The 24,426-nt window shown below is 36.9% G+C and overlaps 1 protein-coding gene and 1 long non-coding RNA gene across 2 annotated transcripts in view; one reads left to right on the plus strand and one right to left on the minus strand.

The window, feature by feature from the left end:
- The window catches only part of vipr1b (vasoactive intestinal peptide receptor 1b), a 42,119-nt gene that overhangs the window by 15,605 nt on the left and 2,088 nt on the right, over positions 1 to 24,426 (minus strand). The window contains exons 2-5 of the mRNA XM_079447286.1: positions 16,262 to 16,352; positions 10,942 to 11,052; positions 4,635 to 4,735; positions 1,978 to 2,075 (exon numbers count right to left, since the gene is read on the minus strand). Of these exons, the coding sequence (XP_079303412.1) occupies positions 1,978 to 2,075; positions 4,635 to 4,735; positions 10,942 to 11,052; positions 16,262 to 16,352 (401 nt within the window). The remainder of the gene's footprint in view (positions 1 to 1,977; positions 2,076 to 4,634; positions 4,736 to 10,941; positions 11,053 to 16,261; positions 16,353 to 24,426) is intronic.
- LOC306888811 lies at positions 5,826 to 11,223 on the plus strand. Its single transcript, XR_013786138.1, has 5 exons — positions 5,826 to 5,975; positions 6,807 to 6,942; positions 7,656 to 7,766; positions 7,896 to 8,013; positions 8,222 to 11,223. It is a non-coding gene; the product is annotated as an uncharacterized lncRNA (long non-coding RNA).

A 24,426-nucleotide genomic window follows, 5' to 3' on the forward strand; every position in this document is an offset into this window, starting at 1 on the left:
TCCTTGACTGCTCTGATGATGTGACGCGCCATGATGCCTCATGGTAAAACCGCTCAATAGGCATGCGGGTGGGCTAGAATACATTTACATTTATTCATTTGGCAGACAAACGATTTACAAGTAGTTTTTATACAGTGGCACATTACTGCAGAGCAATCAGGGGTAAGGTGTCTTGCTCAAGGGCACTTCAGTTATGACCTGCTGGCACTGAGATTTGAACCAGCAACCTTCTGATCACAAGCCCAAGGCTCTAACCCCCAGGCCACAACAATTTGTCCAGGACACAAATGAATCTGAACATCTGATCACAGACTAAGCTTTAGCTCGATAAACAACTTTTGGTTTTACGCAACTTCTAGGTGTTACGCAAGATGATTCGAAGCGGATGTTCTGATGTAAGATCGGTGTTGAGCAGACACAAGTAAACAATAACTTTCCCAGAGAAGCACATTCATTTGCATCAGCTCTGTATTACCATAATTCATTGATAAAGAATTAGAGATCCTTTACGGAACCATAATCAAAACTAAACTTTCATTTATATGCTGATGCTTGAATAAGCAAATGTAATTATGTTACTGGCAGGCAGGGAGGTATGTTACTGTTTCTAAATAGTTGTATTTGATGGGGCTTTAAAAGAGTGGCTGGCAATAAAACTCACCAAACCACACCCACTGAGAACAGGCAACACAACATCTAAGACAGACTGACAAAATGAACCGAACAATGCATTGCAATGTAAGCCAGAAAGAGACTTATAGACCACTTCAGAAGACGTAACAACACTGGACCAGATGAACTGCTGTTTTAGTTTTTAACACTGCAAAAGTTTAAACAAAAAATAACCAACTGAACATTTATAATCGAATCAATATGTTAAAGTGATATCTTTAGGATTTAATGTGACCCTGGACCACATAAATAGCACGGGTATCTTTGTAGTTATAGCCAACAATACATTGTAAGGGTCAAAATTATAAAGTTTTCTTAAGTAAAGATCATGTTCAAAGAAGATATTTCGCAAATTTCGTACCATAAATATATCAAACGTTTATTTTTATGAGTGAATGCAGGAAATCGTGAACAAAAATGGCCAGAAACAGCTACAAACAGAAACACGCTCCCTCCTGCCCGCTCTTGAGGATTACCCATTCAAGTTTGGTATCGATGTACAGCTTAGAATTTCTGCTTTTGGGTTGGGATGTAACGATTCCCTCCGCACAATCGCTTCACGATTCTGATCTCATGATACGATTTTTCACGAAGTGAATGAACAACTGCCCTTTTATTATTTCTCAAATGCTGCACATTTCTTTGTAAAATACAAATCTTTTGTGTCGAATAAGAATCTATTTTAAAACAAATTCCAAATCACATAAAAAAATTATAATACATATGTCTCTTTAATATAAAAAACTAAGGCTGTCTAAATTTCCTAAATAACCATGTTTTAAGATTCATTTTAAATTGAATCGTCAGATTTTATAACTGATTTTCAACTGGCTCGTGGTGAATCGTTACATCCCTAATTTTGGCTTCATCGGCTCTCCACAACGTCATCTCAGGGGAAAGCCAATAGAGAGCCTTAAAAAACAAACCTGTGTTTGTTTACTGCAGTCCCTTAGATTAACAACTTCAAAGGCGATTTCTTAATTAGATTTTAGCAACCTCAGAGTACAGATTTTCAAATAGCTGTCAGCCAAATCTTGTACTATCCAAACCACGCAAATACCAATGGAAAGCTTATTTATTTAGCGATCAGAGGATGTATGAATCTCAATTTCAAGAATTTACCCTTATGACTGGTTTTGTGTCCAGGGTCACATATTTGAGATTAAAAAAATGGTTTTGTAAATTCTTCAGGGCCAATATTTATATCTTGCGATGTGGTCTGTATTAAATACAAATGCATTCATTTAAATAACTGGCAAACCATAGAAGTACTTGTATTACGACTGTGTTAGTGTCTTTTCTTACCTAAATATACAAAGTATTACAATGGCAGTAATGAGGGAAGTAAGAGAAACACTGTGTCCGATGGTGTAGCCAATCTTCACAGTTCTAAAAAAACTGTCCTAGAGAGAAAGAGAGAGAAACCGTGTTTAATGTACATACATTTATCTTTGAACTCACATTTTAAACTATTGCAAAGCTAAATCATGTCAGCTTTAATATTAAGAGGATTTCATTTTTCGGGCTGTGCACGTTACACACATAAGAACGGTTGGGTGCGGTCCCAATCTCACACCCACTACTTCTCGTCTAAGCTTCATTTTGCTATAAAAAGGGCAAAAAAGTTGCAGTCTCTGGACATTGCTCCAGACACGGCTAACAGTCTTTCCTGGTCTTGCTGCCCTCTCTCCTCCCCATCACTTCCCGTCTACTGTCCTCTTACAATAAAAACCTAAAATATAACGTTGAAATAAATAAATGATAAAAAAGTCATTATATTCTCTGTTTGAACAACCTTGAGCACAGCGAGAAGTCATTCTATTAAGACCAGAAAAAAATCTCTTGTGTTAGTCATTGGAAAATGATGTCACACACCTCACTATTGTGTTCAGTAAATCAATAGCAACGATTTTTTTAATTACTGTGCGGTTGTCAGCACTTATGACGATAGTAGACTCAATACACATTTCTTGTGTCTCAAGCACACCCCACATCAATGCTACAGCTCAAAGAAATACCATGGTATTTGACCATGACTCAATACATCGCCCTCTGGTCCATTTTATTAGATCCAGATGCCTGAAAAGGATTGAATCTTGCTCAAGGTTGTGTCTTTTTTGTGGTAAGAATGCCTGTGCACCCGCTCCCACGCACAGCTTTGACTCACCTGCGTAGAGTTTGGCACTATGATGTCACTGTGCGTTTTTTGTTTTAAATAACCCACCAAGTCTTTTACTGAGTCTTTTTAAGTCTTTTACTGAGAATCTAAAAACTTCAAAGTGCTATACTCAAAGTCAGATACTTAATACTTTTAAGACCCATGCCCACATATTCCCAGTGGATCCAGAGACCTGACATGCCTGTTACCTGTGCTGTTTTTCATTGAAGGGAACACATGCTGGGAAAAGATTCATCAAAGTGGAAATCTCGCTTTGATCTTACACAAGTACACTATGAGCAAAGATCAAGAATGTTTCATTTAGTGCTTTAGCAGCTGCTTCAAGCGTGGAGTTTACAAAACATACAAAAGATGTATGATAAAAATAAAAGGGCTATTATATTTGGCTGGTTTGTTTGCACACAGGAAATAAAAGACAGGAAGGAAAGGAGGCTAAGAGGTTTTAACTGCAAGAGGACGGTTTGGGGTTTTGGGTGAGAAACGGTCAAGAATTCTAAGAGATATCATCGGTTACATTCACTCTGCGTGGGCTAAAAGTCTATCATGTCAAGAGTTTAGTAGGAGGTTTTATAAAGGCAGATGAAAACTCTAGTTTTCAAAGAAACCGAATCTAATGTGAATTTAATGTTCACCTGTGGAGATATAGTTAGTCATTGTGTTTTGGCAACCAAAAACTAATAACACCTTCTGATGACCTCATAGCAAGAGACAGATTACACACAGTGACAAAGATCATATAGTGTATTGATTAAGTACTTTAAAACACTACATTGATCTTAAAACAAAGTGCATCTTAAAACAAGATCAATGTACTTGAGAATCAAAATGATCTATATTAAACTTAATTAGTTTTTTAAAGGAATCCCGGGGTATAGAGAGATGTATTGCTTAGTATATCAACAGTGGCATTGCCTTTATAAATGTGAAATCAAAAACAGTGTAACTGTCACAGTATTCATAAACTTTGAAAAAATATGTTAACTCAAAGGCAGCCATTTTTTGCATCAAAATACTTGACTTCAAATAGTTGCACTTGCAACCTAAACCTGTTCTCTTAACGCCTGCCTGCCATAAAAGAAGAACGCGTTGCATCTGTTCAAGGTAATTGCAATTTATAATGCAATTTATAATAAAGCTAAAACTATATTGTATGTATTAAATTCTCAATGATTTTTGGTTATTAATATGTATATTTGTAATTGTTTCTGACCAACAATATTAAAATGAGACAATAGTTTCTTAAAATAGACAAAATTAAGTCTTTATTTTTATTTTTGATTATTTTAGCATTGTTTTTACATACATTTTTATCTTACAAGCACCTTATATCTACAGATAAACTTAATCTGTGTTCCGTTTGACTGCCTGTGTGTGCAACCAGATGACATCATCGAAAAAGAAAATGGCAACTTCCTAAGGTTAAAATGAGCATTATATTTTTCTCGATAGTTAAAATATTTGATGCGTTTCTAACGACAAATGCTAGTAGTATAAGGCTGTTACAACGTATTAAGCCAAACATCTCGCTATGCCCGACAAAAATGCACTCAAAGTAATGAGATTTATTTATGTTTAAAACAGGCAAAACATTACAATTAGTTTAAGATAATAAACTTAATTTAAAATATGTGTAAACAAGTCATTAATATCTTATGTAATTTTGCCTCTTCTGGTAAATACAGTATATCATATTTTGAGGATGGCTACATATTTTTACCAAAAAACAAGACAAGACTGATAAGGAATACTTTTTTATAATAAGTGATAAACAATTTGGACTTACATCATCAACAGTGCCGTTAAGATTATACCCACAATTTACAGCAATGGTCATGGGGTCCATCTCAGTCCAGCCGTCATCAGCGCATGTCTTTGAGAGGTTACCTATGTGTGATATTTAAAGGTTATAAACCGCAAAACACACACACACACCAGCAGGGTGATTTATAACTTACAAAAAAACATTTGTTATTTATTGCTTTATAACTCAAAGTCAATGAACCCCAGGAGTTGGTTTTCTGAAATGTGCCCAATTGAAGTGGATGGTTTTCTAAAGCAGAGAAATTCTGCACCACGTCACCCCTCCACCTGAGTTGCTGCCTCCACCTTTCCCCTCAATGAAGAACAAAAAACCCAATGAATAATCTAATCAACACACAAAGAGCCCCCACCAGGCAAGCTTGTATTTGAGCTATGCTTTAAAAATGAAAATGAACAGTGTTGCATTGAGTGATTTGAATACAAATCAGAGAAAAACTAAGAATTTTCAGTCAAAATAGTTGACAAAATTGTATATTACAATTGTATACAAACACTAGCGACTAGTAACTAGTTGTAGACTCTCATTAAAAAAGTGGTGGGAAGTTTAAACACTGTGTGTTTCTATATCCCACAACGACGGCTTCTTCAGTCACATCATTTTCTTTTTCCGACATAGTCCAGAGTTTAATATACATGATCTAAACTTCAAAAGAAACACACGGAGTAATACATTCATACATTGACAAGCCCGTGTTACAATAGCATGTATTGATCAACACAAACCAATCAATTTCACTCAGGCTTGAATTATAAAGAGTGTATATGAATGATTCTCCATGTGAAGCTCTGAGGCTTATTTTTAATACACTTGTCACGTGAAAGCTCAAAAAATGAAAGAAGCAATGCCATTTTGGTACAAAAATAAGGACTGAAAAGAGGCAAACAACAGGGTCCCCAAATGAAAAAACACTTTCAAATATCAAAAACCAGCTTGAATAGTCACAGCTATGACCACCTGTGTTTGCTCGGCATCCCAGTGACCTTTATCTACTATATAAAAGTGTCTATAATGTCCACTGCTGCATATGGCCTATTTCCAAGTGTTGGAAATCATTACCAAACAAACTTGGTGACCAATTACATGAAGTATGTCCCTTGAACCCTTAACTCAAGCAGCAAATCACAATATATGTTTGGATTGAGTTTGAAGCTTGTAAAACAGAAGTGGATCATCAACAAGGGAAAACTTGTAATAAGGTCAGCTTGCTCGATCCTCTTGTTAAAAATGAATTGGCTCTTGTTGTTTTATATCTAGATGTGGCCGCTGGTTCACCCTGGGAAGTTTAGTTAGAGACGGCATCAGGTAAACACCATGAATCTGTACATAGCATTATCCAAAAACAACAATTTTGCTTATCATTCTGCCCTTTTACATTTTGTTTGGGAACCATCAGTGCCTGTGTGGAAATTGAATACTTGATCATGTATGGAAATAGTGAAAGCAAGACTTCTGCTTATCCCTCCAACCAAAGACTATTATGAATATGATATACAGTGTTAGGACTATTATCTCCTTTTAAATGAGCCGATGCATGGTGACCTTTGCTTTTGAGTTTATTGTTCCTTCAGAATGGATATGCATGTACATAATTAATTTGAGAATGTACTATAAAAATGTGTAATGTGAAACACAGCTTCATAATTCAAGGCTATCTGTGGAGTTGAAAAAGTGCACTTTGCCAGAAAAAGTGCAACCTCATATCAAACTTGATATGAACAGTTGGCGTATAAAGTTTTGTTTTTACAATCTCGTCACCAAAGTTTATACCAATTAAAATGTGCAGCGCAACATTAATGCACCAAGAAACAATCAAACATTACTATACAGAATTTTCTTGGAACAGAATATACCTTTATAATAAATAAAGATAAAAAAGATATAAGCCAGAATCAAGTATTATTTTAATATACTGCACTAAACCATTAATGAAGGAAAGTAAACATCATGCAGGATTAAGATTGTAATTTGTCATAGCTAATCCGGCTAATACCTGACACAACTCCCTTTCCTACATCTGAAATAAAATAAAACATTCATGTTACCTCCACAAAATCCAGCAGCTAAAAGTTTGTGCAATTTTAATTTACGATGTTAAGTCCTGACTTTTGTTTTGTGGTTTCATGTTGTCACCAGCACTCTCGCATCCATCACTGAACAAGCACCCACACACAACATATCCATCTTCACACATTATTCCAGTGGACGTCGGCTCTGTCATAAACCACAGAGGTCCAATGAAGCAAAATCCTGAATGCTGCATTAATCCCAGGTATTGAACAACAGGCAGTTCTTTATCATTCTAAGAAGCACAAGGCATTCCCATTCAGAGAGAGGATTGGATTCATTTGTGTGGCTGGGTATGCGTGTGTGTGGGTTTTCATTTGGGGACACCCGCAAGAAACTTGATCATTTCAATAGCACACAGATATCAAACCCAAGAACAAATTTTTTTTAAACTCAAATCACAGGGTGGTCTGCGTTCATAGTGAAGAGAAAAACCGAACCACTATAGAGCGTATTATAGTACATACATACTCTCATTTCAGAGTATGATAACTTAGAATATTTATAAGTGCCTAACTTTACAGTCTTGTGCATATGAAACAAACTGTTTTGACAATATGACTATATGAACTAATGGAGGGACAATGTCTGCAGGGATAAAACCCAGAGGAGTACTGCATCTCATCAATCAAAGATTCATTCATTAAACATTCCTGAGAGGATGAATGACACAAGTAATAAAGACAAAGACACGTGCTTTAATTAAAAACAAGAACAAGAAGCTCTATAAATATCTAAGCATTCACAAAATACACGTGCAACAATGATGACCTTTATAAACAATACCTGCTAAGTTGCTGACATTAAAACGATTAACACTATACGCTATTCTATGCACACCATACATGTGTATATACTTCCTTTTATACTGAACAACTTGAAAATAGGTTAACATAGCATTGCATTATCTTTCTCTAGAAATCTTGGGCTAATATGAATCACTCCTACATCCAGACAATATTGCTTCCTCAAAACCTGATCCATCCTGATCTCGGCACATTCCCGCACCACCCGCTGTTCTGAGCTACGGTAAGTACCTTGTTTATGTCTGTCTCTTGGTGGCTAACAATTGTGATTTATGTTGCGGGTAACAGCATTGGCTCTTCATCTCCTCAATGTTTTCAATCATCCCTTTCTCAAGTGCTCTCTCTCCTTCAGCCTAGAAATGTGACTATTATGAAAATTGTCGATTTCCACATCAGTGTTAAGTGAAAGATCTGTATCATATCTCCAGACTGCAACCCGAAATTTCCAAAGTTCCACATAAACAACAAAGGTATGAAAAAGATTTCCCCCATCCACAGCATTTATACGATTCTGCTGCATGTCATACCGTATACTGTACATTCATACTGCATTTAAAGGTCTTATGTGTACTTTTTTGGAGGATCTGTGGACAGAAATGCAATATAATATAAGTAGCTATGTCTTCAGAGGTGTATAAAGACCTTACGTAATGAAGCGTTATGTTTTTATTACCTTAGAATGTGTCGCGATTGAGGACCCAACCGCAGGCAGCTCTTTACAAAAAGACAATTTATTTTCAAAGGACCAGACACAACTCAAAATCTCTCGAGGAGGAAAAACAGGAACAATAAACATGAGAAAATCAAACTCAACTGAACTCAGCTCAACTCAACTCAACTCGAAACGATCCAGCCCAAGACAGTAAAAACACGGGCATTAAATAGGAGTATAGGTATAGGAGTATAGGTGTATAGGTATAGGAGTATAGGTGAAATCATTAACAATCAATAATGAAGCAACGTGGGGGTGGAGACAACGACGAGACAGGACACATTGCACAACAAAACAACCAATGCCTTGTGTCTCACACAAGACCCGTGGGGACTGGCATGACCCTGCCCCAAGGCTAGGAAAGCATGACACAGAGGCAGGATCATGAAAGACTGAGCTACATACACTGCAGGGCCCGATATCTCCTTCGACAAATAAGCGAAAACGTAGTGCTTCAAAAAGGAGGGTGGAGGGGTTGAGGGGTGAAGTGAGCCGTTGGTTGCAATTCGTAACCTCACCACTAGATTTCATACACTGGACCTTTCAACGTATTTAATTTATTCATATCATGTTCGCCATACGTTTTACAGATGGGAGCAGGATCTTAAATATTTTATATTTTATGCATTATGCTGTTTTAATAGTTTTTTATGTTTTAGACTTAATATACATAGCCCACATATACAGTACAATAGAGAATTCACGTATTCATCTGTACAGCAGATAGAGATGGAAGACAGAGGCCTTTAATCATTTAATAAAACAAAATGCTTTCTTTACGTGTTTAAAAAGGAAAAGGTTTGCTTTTGTTGCATAATCTGGCTGTAAGAGTCAAGGGATTCTACTGTAACACATCATTCAAACGGCAAAAAGACCTTTCAGTATGAATGTCTCGTTTGTATGCACTCCACACTTTTGTAAATAATCTAGATGGCACGCTATGCTGATGCTCGGAGGAGTCATTATGCGCTAACATCACTCCTGTGTCTGGCAAGAAGCCATAACTTTCATCTTTTGATCACTGTGATTCTACCCTGAACTTTTTTGATGAATTGTGAATATTTCAGCAAGTTTAACAGCAACCTGAGGCTCCTCAATCACCCTAAAACATTGAAAAACGCCAATGCCAGAATCTTTTTTAATTATAATTTACTGACACTGTCCTTAACGTCAAACTACTCCCACATCCCAGTCTTTTGTCTGCAGACTTTGATCACAATGCTTTTATTTAATTGGATTAATGCATTATGTTACTTTGGCAGATTTATTGAAATCGAAAGGCAGCAAGTATAAAAAGTGGCCATCATCCACCGGAAGAGAATGAGTTATCAATGCATTCTCTCTCCTCCAAAGTCAGTTTTCCAGAATAAAGAGACTACATACTTACAAAGCATGTGTATTTGGTCAACATTTTGGAGTCAGCTGGAATATAGATGGCCCGCATGCAAAAAGAAAGTAAAACCTTTATTTAAAAGGCAATTCTAAAAAAAGGGAAAAGAAAGTGGCGCACCAAAATAAGAAATATTATAGGAACTGCTGTGTGCATTTACCACTTCTACAGTGGCAGTGGGTGCGGCCACAGTTGTATGTTTTAACTTCTAGTGGGCGTTGTTTGGACGATGTAATACGTAGTGGGTGTGGTTTGTGGTAGGGGTAATATGTAGTGGGTGTGTCCTTGTACTCTTAATACATGCAGAGCAAAATGTGTGAGTGTTATGTGAGGTTAATGAGAACTTGGTGGACTGCCAGACTTTAATACATGGGTAATTAATAGTTTCCATTCCAATGTGGCTCAGTCTGAATTATCAGATGAAGAAGTGTGATCTAATGTCAGTGCACACAAGCCCTGATGGCACTCAATCGATGTGTGTGATTTGGCTCCTGATGGATTGCCTGTTCCTTCTATTCTAAGCGCAGCAGTTCTGCAGTCAATATGCATATAAAATGTAAACCTCAGTCAACAGTACTGCATTCATATGCAATTCAGATTCCATTGGCTGTAAACCATCCATGACTTTACTTTAGCTGTCTTTGAACAGTGATGTATGAAATTACAAAATTATTTTCTAACCAACATCGTCGTCCTATTTATTATACAAATAAATATAAATAGAGTTTTCCCTAAGCATAGCTATTTGCTCTCAGCAGTTTATGAAAGTATTTTCAGATTAGCTGATGAACACATTTAAACATTCAATGGCTCTAAATGTTTATTAACACTATTAATAGATTAACCTAAACTTCACACATTCTCAATCAGGTATGAGAGAATCAGATCAATCACAGCTCATTATTGAGGTTGATGTATACAAAATGCCAAAGATTAAACTTTATGCTGCATTTCCACCAATTGTAATGTATTTAAACAAATGAGAGCATGAATGCAACAACATGCAAGAAATTTTTGTTTGTCAATGCAAATTTGACCTGCGACTTTGTGTAGCAAAAATAAATTGGATATAAACAGGGTATCAGGGGATCTAACTGACCTCTCGGCCTAACACAAACAACACAAATCTTAAAAATGTATTTTATATGAATTCAAATAGAAGCACCAGGGTGGCATTTGTTGCAGCACCAGAAAGAATTTCACATGCTCAAAACCTAGTGTGACCACACAGTTACAGGGAAGTTGCTAAATGTCCTTCTTGAAGCCCAGAGGTTTTAGATGATGATATCAGCTTACCTTCATGGTGATCTGAGAAGTGTCTGAAGTAATTTGGACACTGGATCACCACATGTTCTCCAACTCTGGCTGATGGCCAACAAGCTATAATATCCCACATTCCTTTGCAGCCTATGAAGCAAAGGAGAACAAATACTTACAGAAACTGTAACTTAATGCAACATAACTTTCATTTTAAAGGTCCACTGTGTAATATTTAGGAGGATCTATTGACCGACATGCAATATAATATGCATACTGTAACTATGTTTTCAGAGGTGTATAAAGACCTTACATAATGAAGCGTTGTGTTTTTATTACCTTAGAATGAGCTATTTCTATCTACATATACCTTGGGTCCCCTTACATGGAATTCGCCATGTTGTTTCTACAGTAGCCCTAAACGGACAAACTGCTCTACGGAGCACATTTTGTAAATAAGTTAACTCCTTCGGCATCTTTGTCTTGTGAGAGCCACCATATAATGCTTCGAAAGGGAGGGGTGGAGGGCAACCTCACTGCTGCCACTAAAATTTCCACAATGCTCCTCGTAGAAGCATAAAGAGAAAGTATAAAAAATGGATTCTGTTGCTATATTAAAAACTATAAAACTATAGTTTCACTGCATTTACTTACAACCACAATAGGGAGGCGCAGTTTTGCATGCAAAACCCAGAAACGAGTTAGCATTTTAGGACATCCAGTTCCATCGCTACAAATGCCAATGTTTTTTTTATGGGTTTTTGGTAAATCGCCCGAAATAAAGTCTGTGGTAAACAAAACCTCGAAATATTTTCAAGTTTTATTCTATAACATAATGCACACCAATTATAACCCGCTTGTGATTTTCTAAAGCCTTATTGTGTCTTAAAAATGGCGGATGCTAACAAGTTGCTAAAAGCGACTACTTCCTTTATTAGACTTCATCGCGCATCGGATAACTTACCAGGGAACACATTTTTTATAAAGCTTGAAAGAGTTGTCAGAGTTTTGGGGTGGTGACGTTGATATCGAGCAACGTTAAGTGTAGTCTGTTATAGCAGCGTGTTAGCTTTTTACTTCTGCCGATTGTATTCCGGCTTCAAATGTTGTGTTAATTTGTAAAGATTATCTTGATAGACAAAACGTGTAACCATTATAAACCTTTGTTTATCACAGAGCTTATTTTTTGAGATCTTCCAAAAGTCTATGGCAAAAATGCATAGCCGAGGGAACCAGCGTGGAACTTACATCCGGGTTAGACTACAAAAATAAGTCACCTCTCAGCCTCTGTCATGATTCTGCCGCATCATGTCATGTTTCTCTTGGTTTAGTGGCAGGATCATGACAGAGTCTCATGTTTTGTGTGGAGAGAGGCAATTATGGTTTATTTGCTTTGCCATAGGCTCTCTCCAGTCTGTCTCTGTTCCATCCTCTCGTTATTGCTTGTTCATTAGTTCATGCCCTGCACCTGTCCCCCTCTTGATTTGGTCCCTTATTTAATGCCCTTGTGTCTCCTGTCTTGTGCTGGTTCATTGTGGTTGTGTGGTGAGTTCTTGGACCCGTTTCAGAAAGCAGGGTAAGTGCAAACTCCGTGTAAGTTAACCCCAGAAAACGGGATACTCTGGGTTTTCAGTTTCAAAACGCAAGGTATATCAAACCCGTGACCGCGGGGTAAGTCAAGCCAGTTTCAGAAATCGAGGTATCTTATACTTGGTGTGAGTAACCATAGTAACCTACTCTGTGAACCTAACCTGGTCGGGAGCAGGTTTTATTCCACTAACCCGAGGTTTGTTACAATCTCCGCCCCTTTTAGAAGCCCGAGCGGTGTTGAAATTGCCTTCGCCGTTTGTTTTTTCATTCGTTTTCCTTAATCGCGCACAAGTTCATAACACAGACATGAGATGTCCGTTTATTCAGGAACCCGTAGATGATGAAGCTGCATTCATTCATTCAGAGAGAGTTACATTTATGTTGGGAGAGAATATGTGGTGAAGCCCGTTTGGATGTTTTAACATATCCGGAGGATTCTTTATTTGAGCTTCATCCTTACATCACAAACCTCACTCGTCGTGGCCGCGCTCTTACATCTGAGCAGATTCTCTGTATGACTTTACGTTTCTTTGCTAACGGAAGCTTTCTTTATATCACCGGGGATGCAGAACACGTTAGCAAGGCAACTGTATGTAGAGCAGTAAGACAAGTGTGAACTTTACATACATTTTTGTTAAGTTTCCTGTGAGAGCCATCAAAGAGGAGTTTCATAGGATTGCAGGTGAATGGTGAACGTCTTTCTGAATAAGCTGATCAAATAAATGTGGTCTTGCTGCCACCTCTGGAAGTAGATAATAATTCAAATACCCTTTAGGATTTCACAATGTGATTGTGTAGCTGTCTTACAAACAGGATTTAGAAAAACCAGCCATGATTTTCTCGGGGGAGCAGGTGCAAGCATGGCCAGTTTTCTGTCTTCTATAGCCAGGTTCTCGGTTCTCATAACTTTCAAGGCCAGTTTATTAAATATATCAAACATTTCCCAGTCAGGCATCCTACTAGCAAGAGCATTTAAACTCACTGGACTGAAGGATGTTTTTATGTTTCATTTTCAGCTGCTGCCATGTTCTTTTTATTGCAGAAGGATTGCACCTACATGACAAGATCGTAGATATATATATATATATATATATATATATTCTCTCTCTTTTGCTGCTCTTCTTTCTCTAAATGTGCTCATATTCGCTGTGTTTGTAACAGTGCCTTCAATTCGACTGGCGAGAAATAAACGGAGCGCTTTTTGTCACGTGGCGTTGCCATGGTGAATCGTGTTATCTTCGCTCAATTGATGATGGCTTTTTAAAGCCACGATGAACACGCGTAACCTAGAGTAAACTTACTCAGAGTGGATTGAACTGATAGAAACCAGCTGTTCTGAAACAGAAAACTCAGAGTAGCGATTATCTGAGTAAATCAACTCAGAGTTCATATTTTAACTCAGTGTTGCTTGAACCTCCTTATTGAAACGGGTCCCTTGTGTCTTGTTCAGTGTAGTTTTAGTACAGTTATTGGTACCCAATGTTTATCTTTAGTCTTGTCAGGTTCAGTTTAGTTATTCCATGTTCCTGTGTCCATGTTTTGTTATGTTACCCCCACGTGGGTCTTTGTTTTATACTTATCAAAGTCCTCTGTTAACCCCTTACAAGCTGTCTGCACTTGGGTCCTCTGTCTCTGTTCCCGCAACACGGTCATGACAGCCTCTCCATTCATTCTTATTGCAATGACCCCCCCCAGTATTAATTTTGTTGCAGAAAAAAAATAAGGTTGCTTTGTTAAGATTAAAGTTATTAAAGATAAATATTTGTAGTGGTCAAACTAAAGATACAAGAAACTAGGCAAAATTATATTGAGAATATCCACATGTATTGAGCAGCTTCAGGATATTGCTTTTATAAACTGATAAGTTTGTAATAAAATATTAGGGTCAAAATAAAATATGGATATTGAAGTAGCTATAATATATAAATGATATACAGTAGCGCCTGAAATAATCTGAGAGTGAAAGCTATCATGTAACACAAATCAAAATTGAACAACAGCTATTGCACAGTAATTCAAACATATTATTGAAAAGATCATACACGTGCTTCATTGCGAATAGACCGGATATATCTGCATATTTGACAGCACTAATTCCCCTATTGGTTTAATGAAAACCCTGTGTGTAGTTATATTCTCCAGTTATTTCATTTTTTTACTTTATTGTCTCTATTAACTAGGGCTCGAAAACTCACACTTTCCACACTTCTGAACACACTTGTGAACACAGTAAACCGAGATACAGTAACTGCTTATTGCTTCCCATAACACTTTGAATATTTACAATGCAACTCGTGCCCCCTGAATGCATCACTCTGATTCATGAGTCGAGACAAGTCGGCCCTTGACTGTCAATGCGAAGAAACTGACAGCTAGTTCATCTTATTTGTACTCCCCAAGCTACAGCAGAATGATCCAGAGGCAAGTGGCCTGTTTAAAAATCCACCTCATTTAGACAGTGTTGCTGTTGGTATATGGATGTGTGGGCAGGAGAGGACCCACAATTTAACCCATAAATTCAGTCATCACAGGACTGCAGTTAAATTGAAATCTGATAAATGTGCGAGTCCATCTACTGAAATCATTCCGCGGATAAACACAGACCTGGGAACTAAGGAGGGCTGAGGTGAAGCCGAGACTGAAGTTGGGTCCATTTGGAATTAATATAAAAACATACGAATGACATCAAAGCTTTAGTTTTACTTTTAATAGAAAATGTCAAAAACAAGTCAAATCTATTCCAAAATAAGTGTTTGTGGTTTTATAATATAACATACATGTATATGCTGGATTTAGGAAATATGTGTAATATATATTTATATATTTACTGTATACATATTTATTTACTTCTAAAATATAAATGTATATTGATTTTTACAGTTGCTTTCTACTTCAAAAAATTGTCTTTCATGCCTGAATGCCAATTCACCTCGTCAGCTTGAGAAATGAGTCAGTCGAGGATAACCTACTTCATACCTCAAAGGAGCCTCAGGATTTTTATTTATATCTATGCACGGTGTGGTGGTCCTTAGGACCTCTGCTGAAAAGCCAAAATAATCAGCTTGACTGATGAATTTCTGTCTTTTGCCAGAACCCTTGAGGACTCATCAAAATGTGAACAATGCATTCTCCCTGATCAGGACAATGATATTCAACAGCAATCAGACTCTATGTGCATTGATTTATATGTGAATGATTTTTTGGCACGTTCAATGAATGGGGACCAGAAATTTTAAGGAGAGAAAAATTTGTAATGGCTACATGACATGGACCAGAATCAAACTCAGATATCCCATATAGGACACCAAAAAGGCCTCGACTTCAATGGATTTATTGGATTGTACCTCTACAGTTAACCTTTTTTCCCTAGTTGCTGCTATATTATAATATCAGGTCCCTGCCAAAATAGTTAATTTATAATATTAATACAGTTCTGAGACCATCAAAGTTTCAAGACGATTCTTGTGTGCTTCAATATAACATCAGATAAGCATACATTTGAATGTAATATCTTAAACATTTCCTTAACATTAAATATCAGCATTTGTTTAATTAAAGAACATACTTTTTATTTCTTTATAATTTCCAACCTCAAAAGTCAACCCACTACAGGTTAATACAGCCACCAGCAAAGGTTTTTGTTTTTGGCCCTACAGCATCTAAAATAATACCTCTGTGATCTGCACCTTGGTGTGCCGTTCCCCATCAATGCGAAATTGTTTGTTGAATGTGAAAATAGCACAGAGCAAAGTTATTTGTTGAAAATCACCTGATGTGACGTTTCCTGCGGTTTGATTCTCACATCTCTCCCTCGCCAGCTCAATCTCATTTACCACGTCACACATCTGAAAAGCACCAACCTGTGAAAGAGAGAAAAAAAACTCAGTAGCATCTTCAAAGCTTCAATCTCCTTCTTCTCAGTGATTCACCGAGATATTGTATTACTTAAAGGTGTCAGCTTTCATCTTTTTGAGCTTTCATTTCATGTGCATATTTATAGACAGAACCTAAGCCTTGCTTTGGTAAATATTTACAACATAGGTTTTCTGAGAATTAGATCATGTGCTGCTTCAAAACCCTCCAAAATTACATTTTGCTGCATAAACGGCATCGAAAGTATCGATAAAGCGACACAGCAGTGCCTGCCTGTAAGCTTGCAGACAAAAGTGTGCGGCATTGGCGTAAAGATTGTATCTGTCTGCGAGCGGGAGAAGGCGCGTAGGCTAAGTGAGTAATCGCCGGATTGCTCACTGATGTCCACTGCTGATGACAAATTCATGCTGACAGTCAGTTGCAGGCAGCCTGCGGGTCAATAAGAACGTGAAAGTCCAACGAACAGCTTGAGAAGGTCAGCGAAGACATGGTGTTGAAGATAAGGGGTAATCGACAGGGTGAGCTGAATCCCTCTAGTGCTAATGATCGTGATATGTGTGTGTTTGCTTGTGTGGTGATCTTTGAGTTTATATCTGATCATGCTGTTGCCTGAAACGAGAGAGAGAGAGAGAGAGAGAGAGAGAGAGAGAGAGAGATGTGGGTGTGTACAGGTGTGCCTGTGCATTTAAATGAGAATTAAGGACTAGAGATCAGTAGAGAAGTTAGCAGAATGTAAAAAGTTACGTAAAAATGAGAAGTGAGTGGAACAATAAGGTTTTAAATTGAAATAAAATAAATTATAATATAAATATAATACAAATACAAAAAGGACAGTAAAATAAAATAAAATAATAAATACAATAATCGACCAAACTAAAAGAGAACGTAATAAAAATCTAAAATAAAAAAATTAATTATGTACTAAAATAATAAACAAAAAGAAAAGAAAATATAATAAAAATATAAAAGAAAATACAATGAAAATAAGAAAACACAATTAAATATAAAATATATAACAAAGTAATGGTTGTTTTCTGACAGGTTTCCCAAACACTTCCTCTGACACAGAAATACCACCATCTTATGCCACTGTTTGAGCAAAAAAGCTCAATTTCTTTGATCTTCTGGAATATTGAACATCTAGCTGAATTCAACATACAATATCACACAAAGATAAAAGACACCAAAAGTACACTGATTGATCAAAACATCTAAATGCATACTCTTATAATAGAATTAGTAAATGTGACATGGTCAAAATCATTCAAAGAGGCTGACCTGATGTGAATTTGAAATGTTTACAATAGAAAGCATAGAGAAGAGCAGTCGATCCAAAGCTGAAAATACGAGGCTATTTTTACTCAGTTTCAGCTGTCGCTCAGCGGTACTCTGGTGCATGGATAATAGGGTCAGCTCAGTAAGAACTGCTCCACTGCCATCACCAGCCATGCGTGTACCTTTAATCCCCACCAGCAGACGATACCATCATCCTCTTTATTGCATCATCTGACCTTGTCAAGCTAGCAAGACTTTGTAAAAGAATGAGTGGGTGCCATATGAGTACACATATGCAAAAAGGTTAGACGTAACTAAACAACACTGCAAATGGAGTTTCTTAGGTTAATCATTGTCTCCTGAGTCTGAAGTAAAATGAAGTTGTATCCTTTTTGCCAGTTAGTGCTGGCTGCATGAACATTTGATTATGTTACCCTTTCCTGGAATAAAATAATAAAATGTGAGTTTATATAAAATCAATTTATGAGAGAACAAAGAAGCCATTTAGAGGTAGTTTACACGATTGTGCCTAATTGCAATTACGTCGTATTGTACAAAATCTGCCAGATTCTCTCCATCAGATAATGAGGAGCATTACTCCTTACACAATCGCTCTTCTGCCTTGTGGGTTATCATCAGATGTAGGGTTCATTGCGTGTGAAAGCCACTCAGTGAAGCGCAAGGTCAAACATTGGGGTGATTGCTGATGCATTCCTGATAAAGCAGACACACTCCACTTCACGCGTATGTGGTAATGCTCAAATTATTTGCAAGAGTTCAGATGTAAGTGGATTCCCTGTTGGAAAATCTTAAGATGGTAAATGTGTTTTGACACCTGGTATATAATGTAATGTGGTCATTAGCCGGTCCAAGTTGGTAGAACATCTTGGTCGAGCAAATAAAAGATTTCAGCCGAGGACACCGACTTACAGCAAGTTGTTTTTTGCACCATTATAGCTTGTTGATTAGCTTAGAACAGTTAAACCAGCTTGAAACCAAAACACACATACAAAGCTTACAACAGTTTTTTTAGCGGGGTTGCAATTCAACCTTCTGTGTTTCCACAAACCTTTGTTTATAAACCTTAACTCCTAAAGTCAGCGACTCATAATCTTTCACTTTCTAAAACCTGGACCCTGTTTAAAAATCGCCTAAGAAGGTCTGCCAGGCTTTGCTGGTTTGAGGTGGTCTCCCAGCCTGTTCGAGCGTTTCAGACCACCCAGCTGGTCTTCATAAAACCACTCTAAAAACAAGCCCATGCTAAAAGACCATTAAGCTGACTTCAGCAGCTTTAAGCCATTTTCTTCATTAGGGCAGACCGACCTTTAGAATCTGAAACAAAAGTGAGTCACTGAGGAGTCTGTAAAGCATGTCTGCAGTCCACATTTATGGTTAAGCCTTGATAAAAGAGTACATTCTTTTAAAGAACCTTAAAGCAGCTTTTTATGAACGCCATCAATCTATACTTTTAATGTCAGACTTGCTTTTTCGTGACATTTGATAGAAAGGAGAAGAGATGGGCTGGGGGCATCATCCACACTGTGACTCAGAGCTGGACCCCGGAACCACAAAGCATCACATTCACAGGGCAAATGAAAAGCTCACCAGGAAAATGGCACTGCAATCTTGAAGATCAGATTGTTATGTTAGTCTGAAGGCTGTTTCTTAAAGGCTTGACCTATGACCTTAAAAAAAACTGTTTTGCTGCATAAAGCGTTCACGTTTGCATTACATGCAACCCCTAAAAGTTTCAGTAGTGCTAATTTAAACCAATCGTCTTTATAGCATTCCAACATTTTATTATTCAAAGCCTTTCTTTTATTCAAAGCATTTGATGACAAAGCCAGATAGTTTGTAAAATAATGAATAAAAAGCTTAACAAAAGAGCCGTATCAAAATAACTGGAAAGCAGGTTTGTGTATGCTTTGACCCAGATCTGCAACTAATGCAGATAAACAACACAAAGGGCCGATCCACACACAGTTACGCTGAATAATGAAGTCCTGTGGCTCTGCTGGCTAATAAGAACATCTGGTGACCTCTGGGACGAACCTGCTACATTCATTTCTGAGCCAAATAACAGCACTGCTCTGCTCGAACCTGTTAAGTGCAGAGAGCAGCTGGAGGTTTGTCGTGAAGACAAATTGCAAGCTGGCCAGAAGATATGTTGGCTGAGAAGAAAGCTTCATTCTTGTACATCTTAAAGGTGAATAATGTTTTAAATGTTCACAGACACTTAATGCAAAGACAATAAGCAAGCAATATGTTGATTTAAAAAAAATAAACACTGTGTCAGTATGAAAACATTTTATAGAGCATTCTGATATCCCAACATTAATATTGCACACAGAAGTCTTGAAAAAGTTAAGGTTTTCTGTGTTAAAGTAGGTACTTTGAAACAATCGCTGATGTTTTACATTTTGTAAGATTAAGCTCAGGACATAAGCCGTTCTCATGGGTGCTCTGTAGTATTTATAAACTCCTGCTTTATGTTTCCACAGACGATTCAGTTTATTACTTTGCTTACAAAATAAAATTCTTGTATGCTGCATTATTTTAATATCATGACTATTTGGGAATACTTAACAGTATTCTGGCAGCTGTAATGCACACCCATGTGAGCTGCAGTTGTGAAGGGAAAAAATTTGCAACATTAGGATATGCGGCTGTGTTAATTTTAGTTTAAATGACATCGACCTAATGTGAAATAATACTTTCATGAAGTACATTGGAGGGCTGTAGTCATAAAGTTAACGATTAAGATCTCTGCTATAGCAAGAAATAAATCAAAAGGAAACATCTCTGTATCACTCTGTAAGAGATAAAGTACTTTAACAAACAGCACCTACTTTTTCTCTACTGTAAACATTTTTGACAGGTAACCAAAATGGGCTTCATGTGGTCGAAAGTGTGACCCTGTCTGTGAGGTTGATATCTAACTATCTCGTTTTTAAATTATGAGCCTCAAAGTTTGATTTCAATCTTTGACATTGCCTAACTCAGTCGATATTAAAGATATGAAGGTTATATTTTTATATTATAGTGTATGTTTTTTACATTATGTAGGATGATTTTGTGTAAAAAAAGTAAATCACGAAAAGACTTTAGTTCTTACAAGGAGGGTCACCAATATTTAATATAATGAAATAAATAAAGCGAAATAAATAAAGCTATGTCCTACGGTGCATTATTTCAAAGTACATGTCCTGCGTACAATTGTGTCATCTGCTTTTATTGTAATGTTTCATGCTCGCTGTTCCTCCCTTTGCTATTAAACACAAAGCCCTTTCCTATTGTCCAGATCGTTGTATATACGTAATTAAAAAGCTTTTCTTTACACCAGTTTCAATGAAGCCTGTAATGTAATATACCCAACCTACTAGAAAACTAGCAGAAAGAGAATGTCTTTTCAAAAGAAAAATAACTTATGACTCCGCAGTATTCATTCATTAACTTTGATCCTCAAGGTTAAAACCTTTCTTTCCCACACTAAGACATTTCATAGCAAAATCACTGGTGAATCAAAACTACTTCATCAGTGCGGCGAGCAGGGCGGGACGAGAGCCGCGAGGGAACGGCGCGAGGCCGGTGCGTCAGCTGTGCGTGCACCGGTCTCGCATCTCTCACTGAGGCATAAGAGAGGAGCGACAACTGGGAAGGGCGAGAGAGGACCAGGCCTGGACTTTATGTCATGTTTAAGTGTGTTTGTAAGGCATTTTACTTTCTGTTTTTTTTATATTAAAAGTGGTTTTACATTCGTGGGTTCCCGCCTCTATTGTTCCATTTCTCATGCTGATAAATAAGTGATAGCTTATTAAAACAGTGAACTGCTATTTTACTAAGTTTTAGTCTTTTTTGCGAGTGAAACTTGTTTTCCGGCTGCATTGAATCCATAAAACTAGATGCAAGAGTTTATTTCACGAACATGTTATTGTTTGAGTGAAGAAACAGACGTCCTAAAAAATAAGCGTCTTCCGACCAAAAGTCTGGTTAGTATTTTTTGACAAATTGACAAATATATTACTATTTAATAGTAAAAAAAGAAACTAAAACTAATTCATAAAAACTAAATGCATCATGTTTCTTATTTTTATATTTGTATTATATTGTGAATTTGTTATATTTTGAATTTAATATTGCAATGGAATGAACCAAATGGGTTTAGTTTTCAAAGATATTAATGTACGCAATTTCAGCAATACAGTTTTACATTCTTCTAAAAAGGAAACAAATGAGTTGTTTTTACTCATTTTAAGAGACCCGTCTTATTTCTCTAGTATATTTAGTATTGCTCTTTAATAAAGACAAGGTTCTTATTATTCGAATACACGATTAATCGATGGAAAAACCAGTAGAATACTCGATTAGTAAAATAATTTTACAATTTCCTTTTTTCGCTTATGCTGAAAACAATTGTTCTGAAAAGTTGTTACAAATGATAAAACAAATATTGTCTTATTGGCTTTTGGACCCCAAAGAAAATGTATCAGTGGAGATGACGAGTGGTTAATATTGTTGCTGTCCGTCTGAAACCTTGGATGTCCAAATTTGCTGTTTTTAAAAATTGAAAAATACGCTGTACTTTTTAATGCTTTGATACTTATATCACAAAACAATTGGCACACATAAAGGGTGAATAATACAGATTGTTATGGCAAAAAATATAAATTACCAAAAATGGAGATGGCGATATGTGAACCCATTTTTAGGGTTGAGTTTTTAAGCTTTTATACCGTCAGAAGTGACTAGAATCTTGGTATGCGCACTAAAGATAACATCCAAAGCAACATCTGTTGCACTCTGCACTACTGCGGTTACTCTTTACGCAGAATGTAAAGCAGTCAAACATGACCAACCCAGAGACAATCCTAAACTTCCTGCATGCACATCTGCTTTGTGTCACACCGAGAATTTACATTCAGGAAGATTTTAGGGATTGTTCTGTCACTCCATAGCGTTGAGGACCCTCAACCACTACATAATAACAACCTGTCAGGTTTTGTTATCATATGAAGAGTTTGATACCAAAATGAGATTACAAATGTTTTTTTTATTATCAAACAAACTGCAGTTGGTTTGTTTTGATTTAATCCATAATAACAAAAATACAGCTTTCTCACACAAATAAAACACAATAAAAACATCATAACATAGGAAAAAACATGATTTTTGAAACATTTTGAAAACTTAGTTATCTCATTTTGGAACCAAACTCTTCATATACTCTTGTGTACAACAGAAGCATGGTACAGATGTTTGGGAGAGCACTGTGCAGCTGTTTAAAAGACTCACTTCACACTAACACAACCTATACAGCCAGTAAAAATATGTCAACAAAGAAGCCAGGACCAAACAGACCAAAGGCACATGCTAGGAGAGGAGACAGCTGGAAAGTTTGTTCAATGGACGGATGTTTCTGTCTGGCAACAGCGAACATCTCAAAGACTTGCCAAAGCTAGAAGTGAAGCATGATAGTACCGTAGTATCTGTACAGACAAAGAGCTTTCGGAGTCAGGTGGGAGTGTTATTGACAGTGGAACGTGATACTTAAGTCAGACGTCTGAACTGGAGAAAATCATAAAGCTTCTTCCTCATCTTCCTCAGAAAGTGAGTAACTCCTAAAATCTATCGGCATAACTTTATACATGCAAAGTCTGTCACCTTTAGCATATATTTCCTACTCTCAGAGTTGGCAAGAAATGACAGCAAATTCAAGTTCAAATAGTGACCCGAATTTTTGCAAAGAATAACTCAGATGGAATCAAAAACAGCCTAACGAAGCCCTGCAAAAGCCACTCTTAAAATAATCAAGTTTATTTTCTTTCAGCAGCGAGTGGAAGCCACTAAAACATTGTCCTCCAACAAGAAGTTGTGAGCAGCTATAAAAACTCGGGGATTGACCAATATGTCTTTCCTGTAGCTCAGTGGTAGCATTGCGTTAACAACGCAAGGTTGTGGGTTCAATCCCAGGGGATTGCAGATACCTATGTGTAAATGTATAGGATAATACAATGAAAGTCGCTTTGGATAAAAGTTTTTGTTCTTCCAGTTCAACCCAAAAGTGTACTCAATAGCCACAAGTCTAACAGGTCTCAAGACAAAAAGCATTCAGACAGCAAACGGCTTAAACCTATATGCTTTTGTTCCTCTAATTGACACATTCATAAATATCTACATACTGTACCAACATCAACAATGTTTTGCTAATAGCAGTAAGTGAATAATCACAACTGGATTTGAACTTGTGAGCAGCTGAAGTGGTTCAACCAGGGGAAATGATTCATAATTTATTGGCTATATCTTTCTAAATTGTATTATCGGCAGATACTGATAACATTAAAATAACCATTTTATTAGGGGTGCACGATAAATTATAGGCCATCCCTAATAAAAGCTCACTATTGTGATGGATATCTCTCCATCTCTACCTCTTCATTTCTTTGTTAAAGCCCAACAGTACAATAAATGCAATGTAAGAACTGATCATCTGGTGCACACTGTGCTATATCTATTTATTTATAGGCGTTATCTTATGTTAAGAGGGACGACATGGCATTAGTGTTTAAAACACTAAAACTAGCGCAATGACCCAAAATATCAAAACTCACTCCAATACCCACAATATATATGTTAAAGTCACATATGGTGTTTTTCATGTAATTTCTTCTTGAAAATTGCTGCACAGTGAACATGACGGTAGACATAAACATATGTCTTTGTAAGTTTATCTCACCTTAAAATAGACCACTGATGAACAAATTTCTTCCCCCTTTAACGAGTGTAATG

The sequence above is a fragment of the Barbatula barbatula genome (genome assembly GCF_947034865.1).
Source record: "Barbatula barbatula genome assembly, chromosome: 23".
In the NCBI taxonomy this organism is placed as follows: domain Eukaryota; kingdom Metazoa; phylum Chordata; class Actinopteri; order Cypriniformes; family Nemacheilidae; genus Barbatula; species Barbatula barbatula.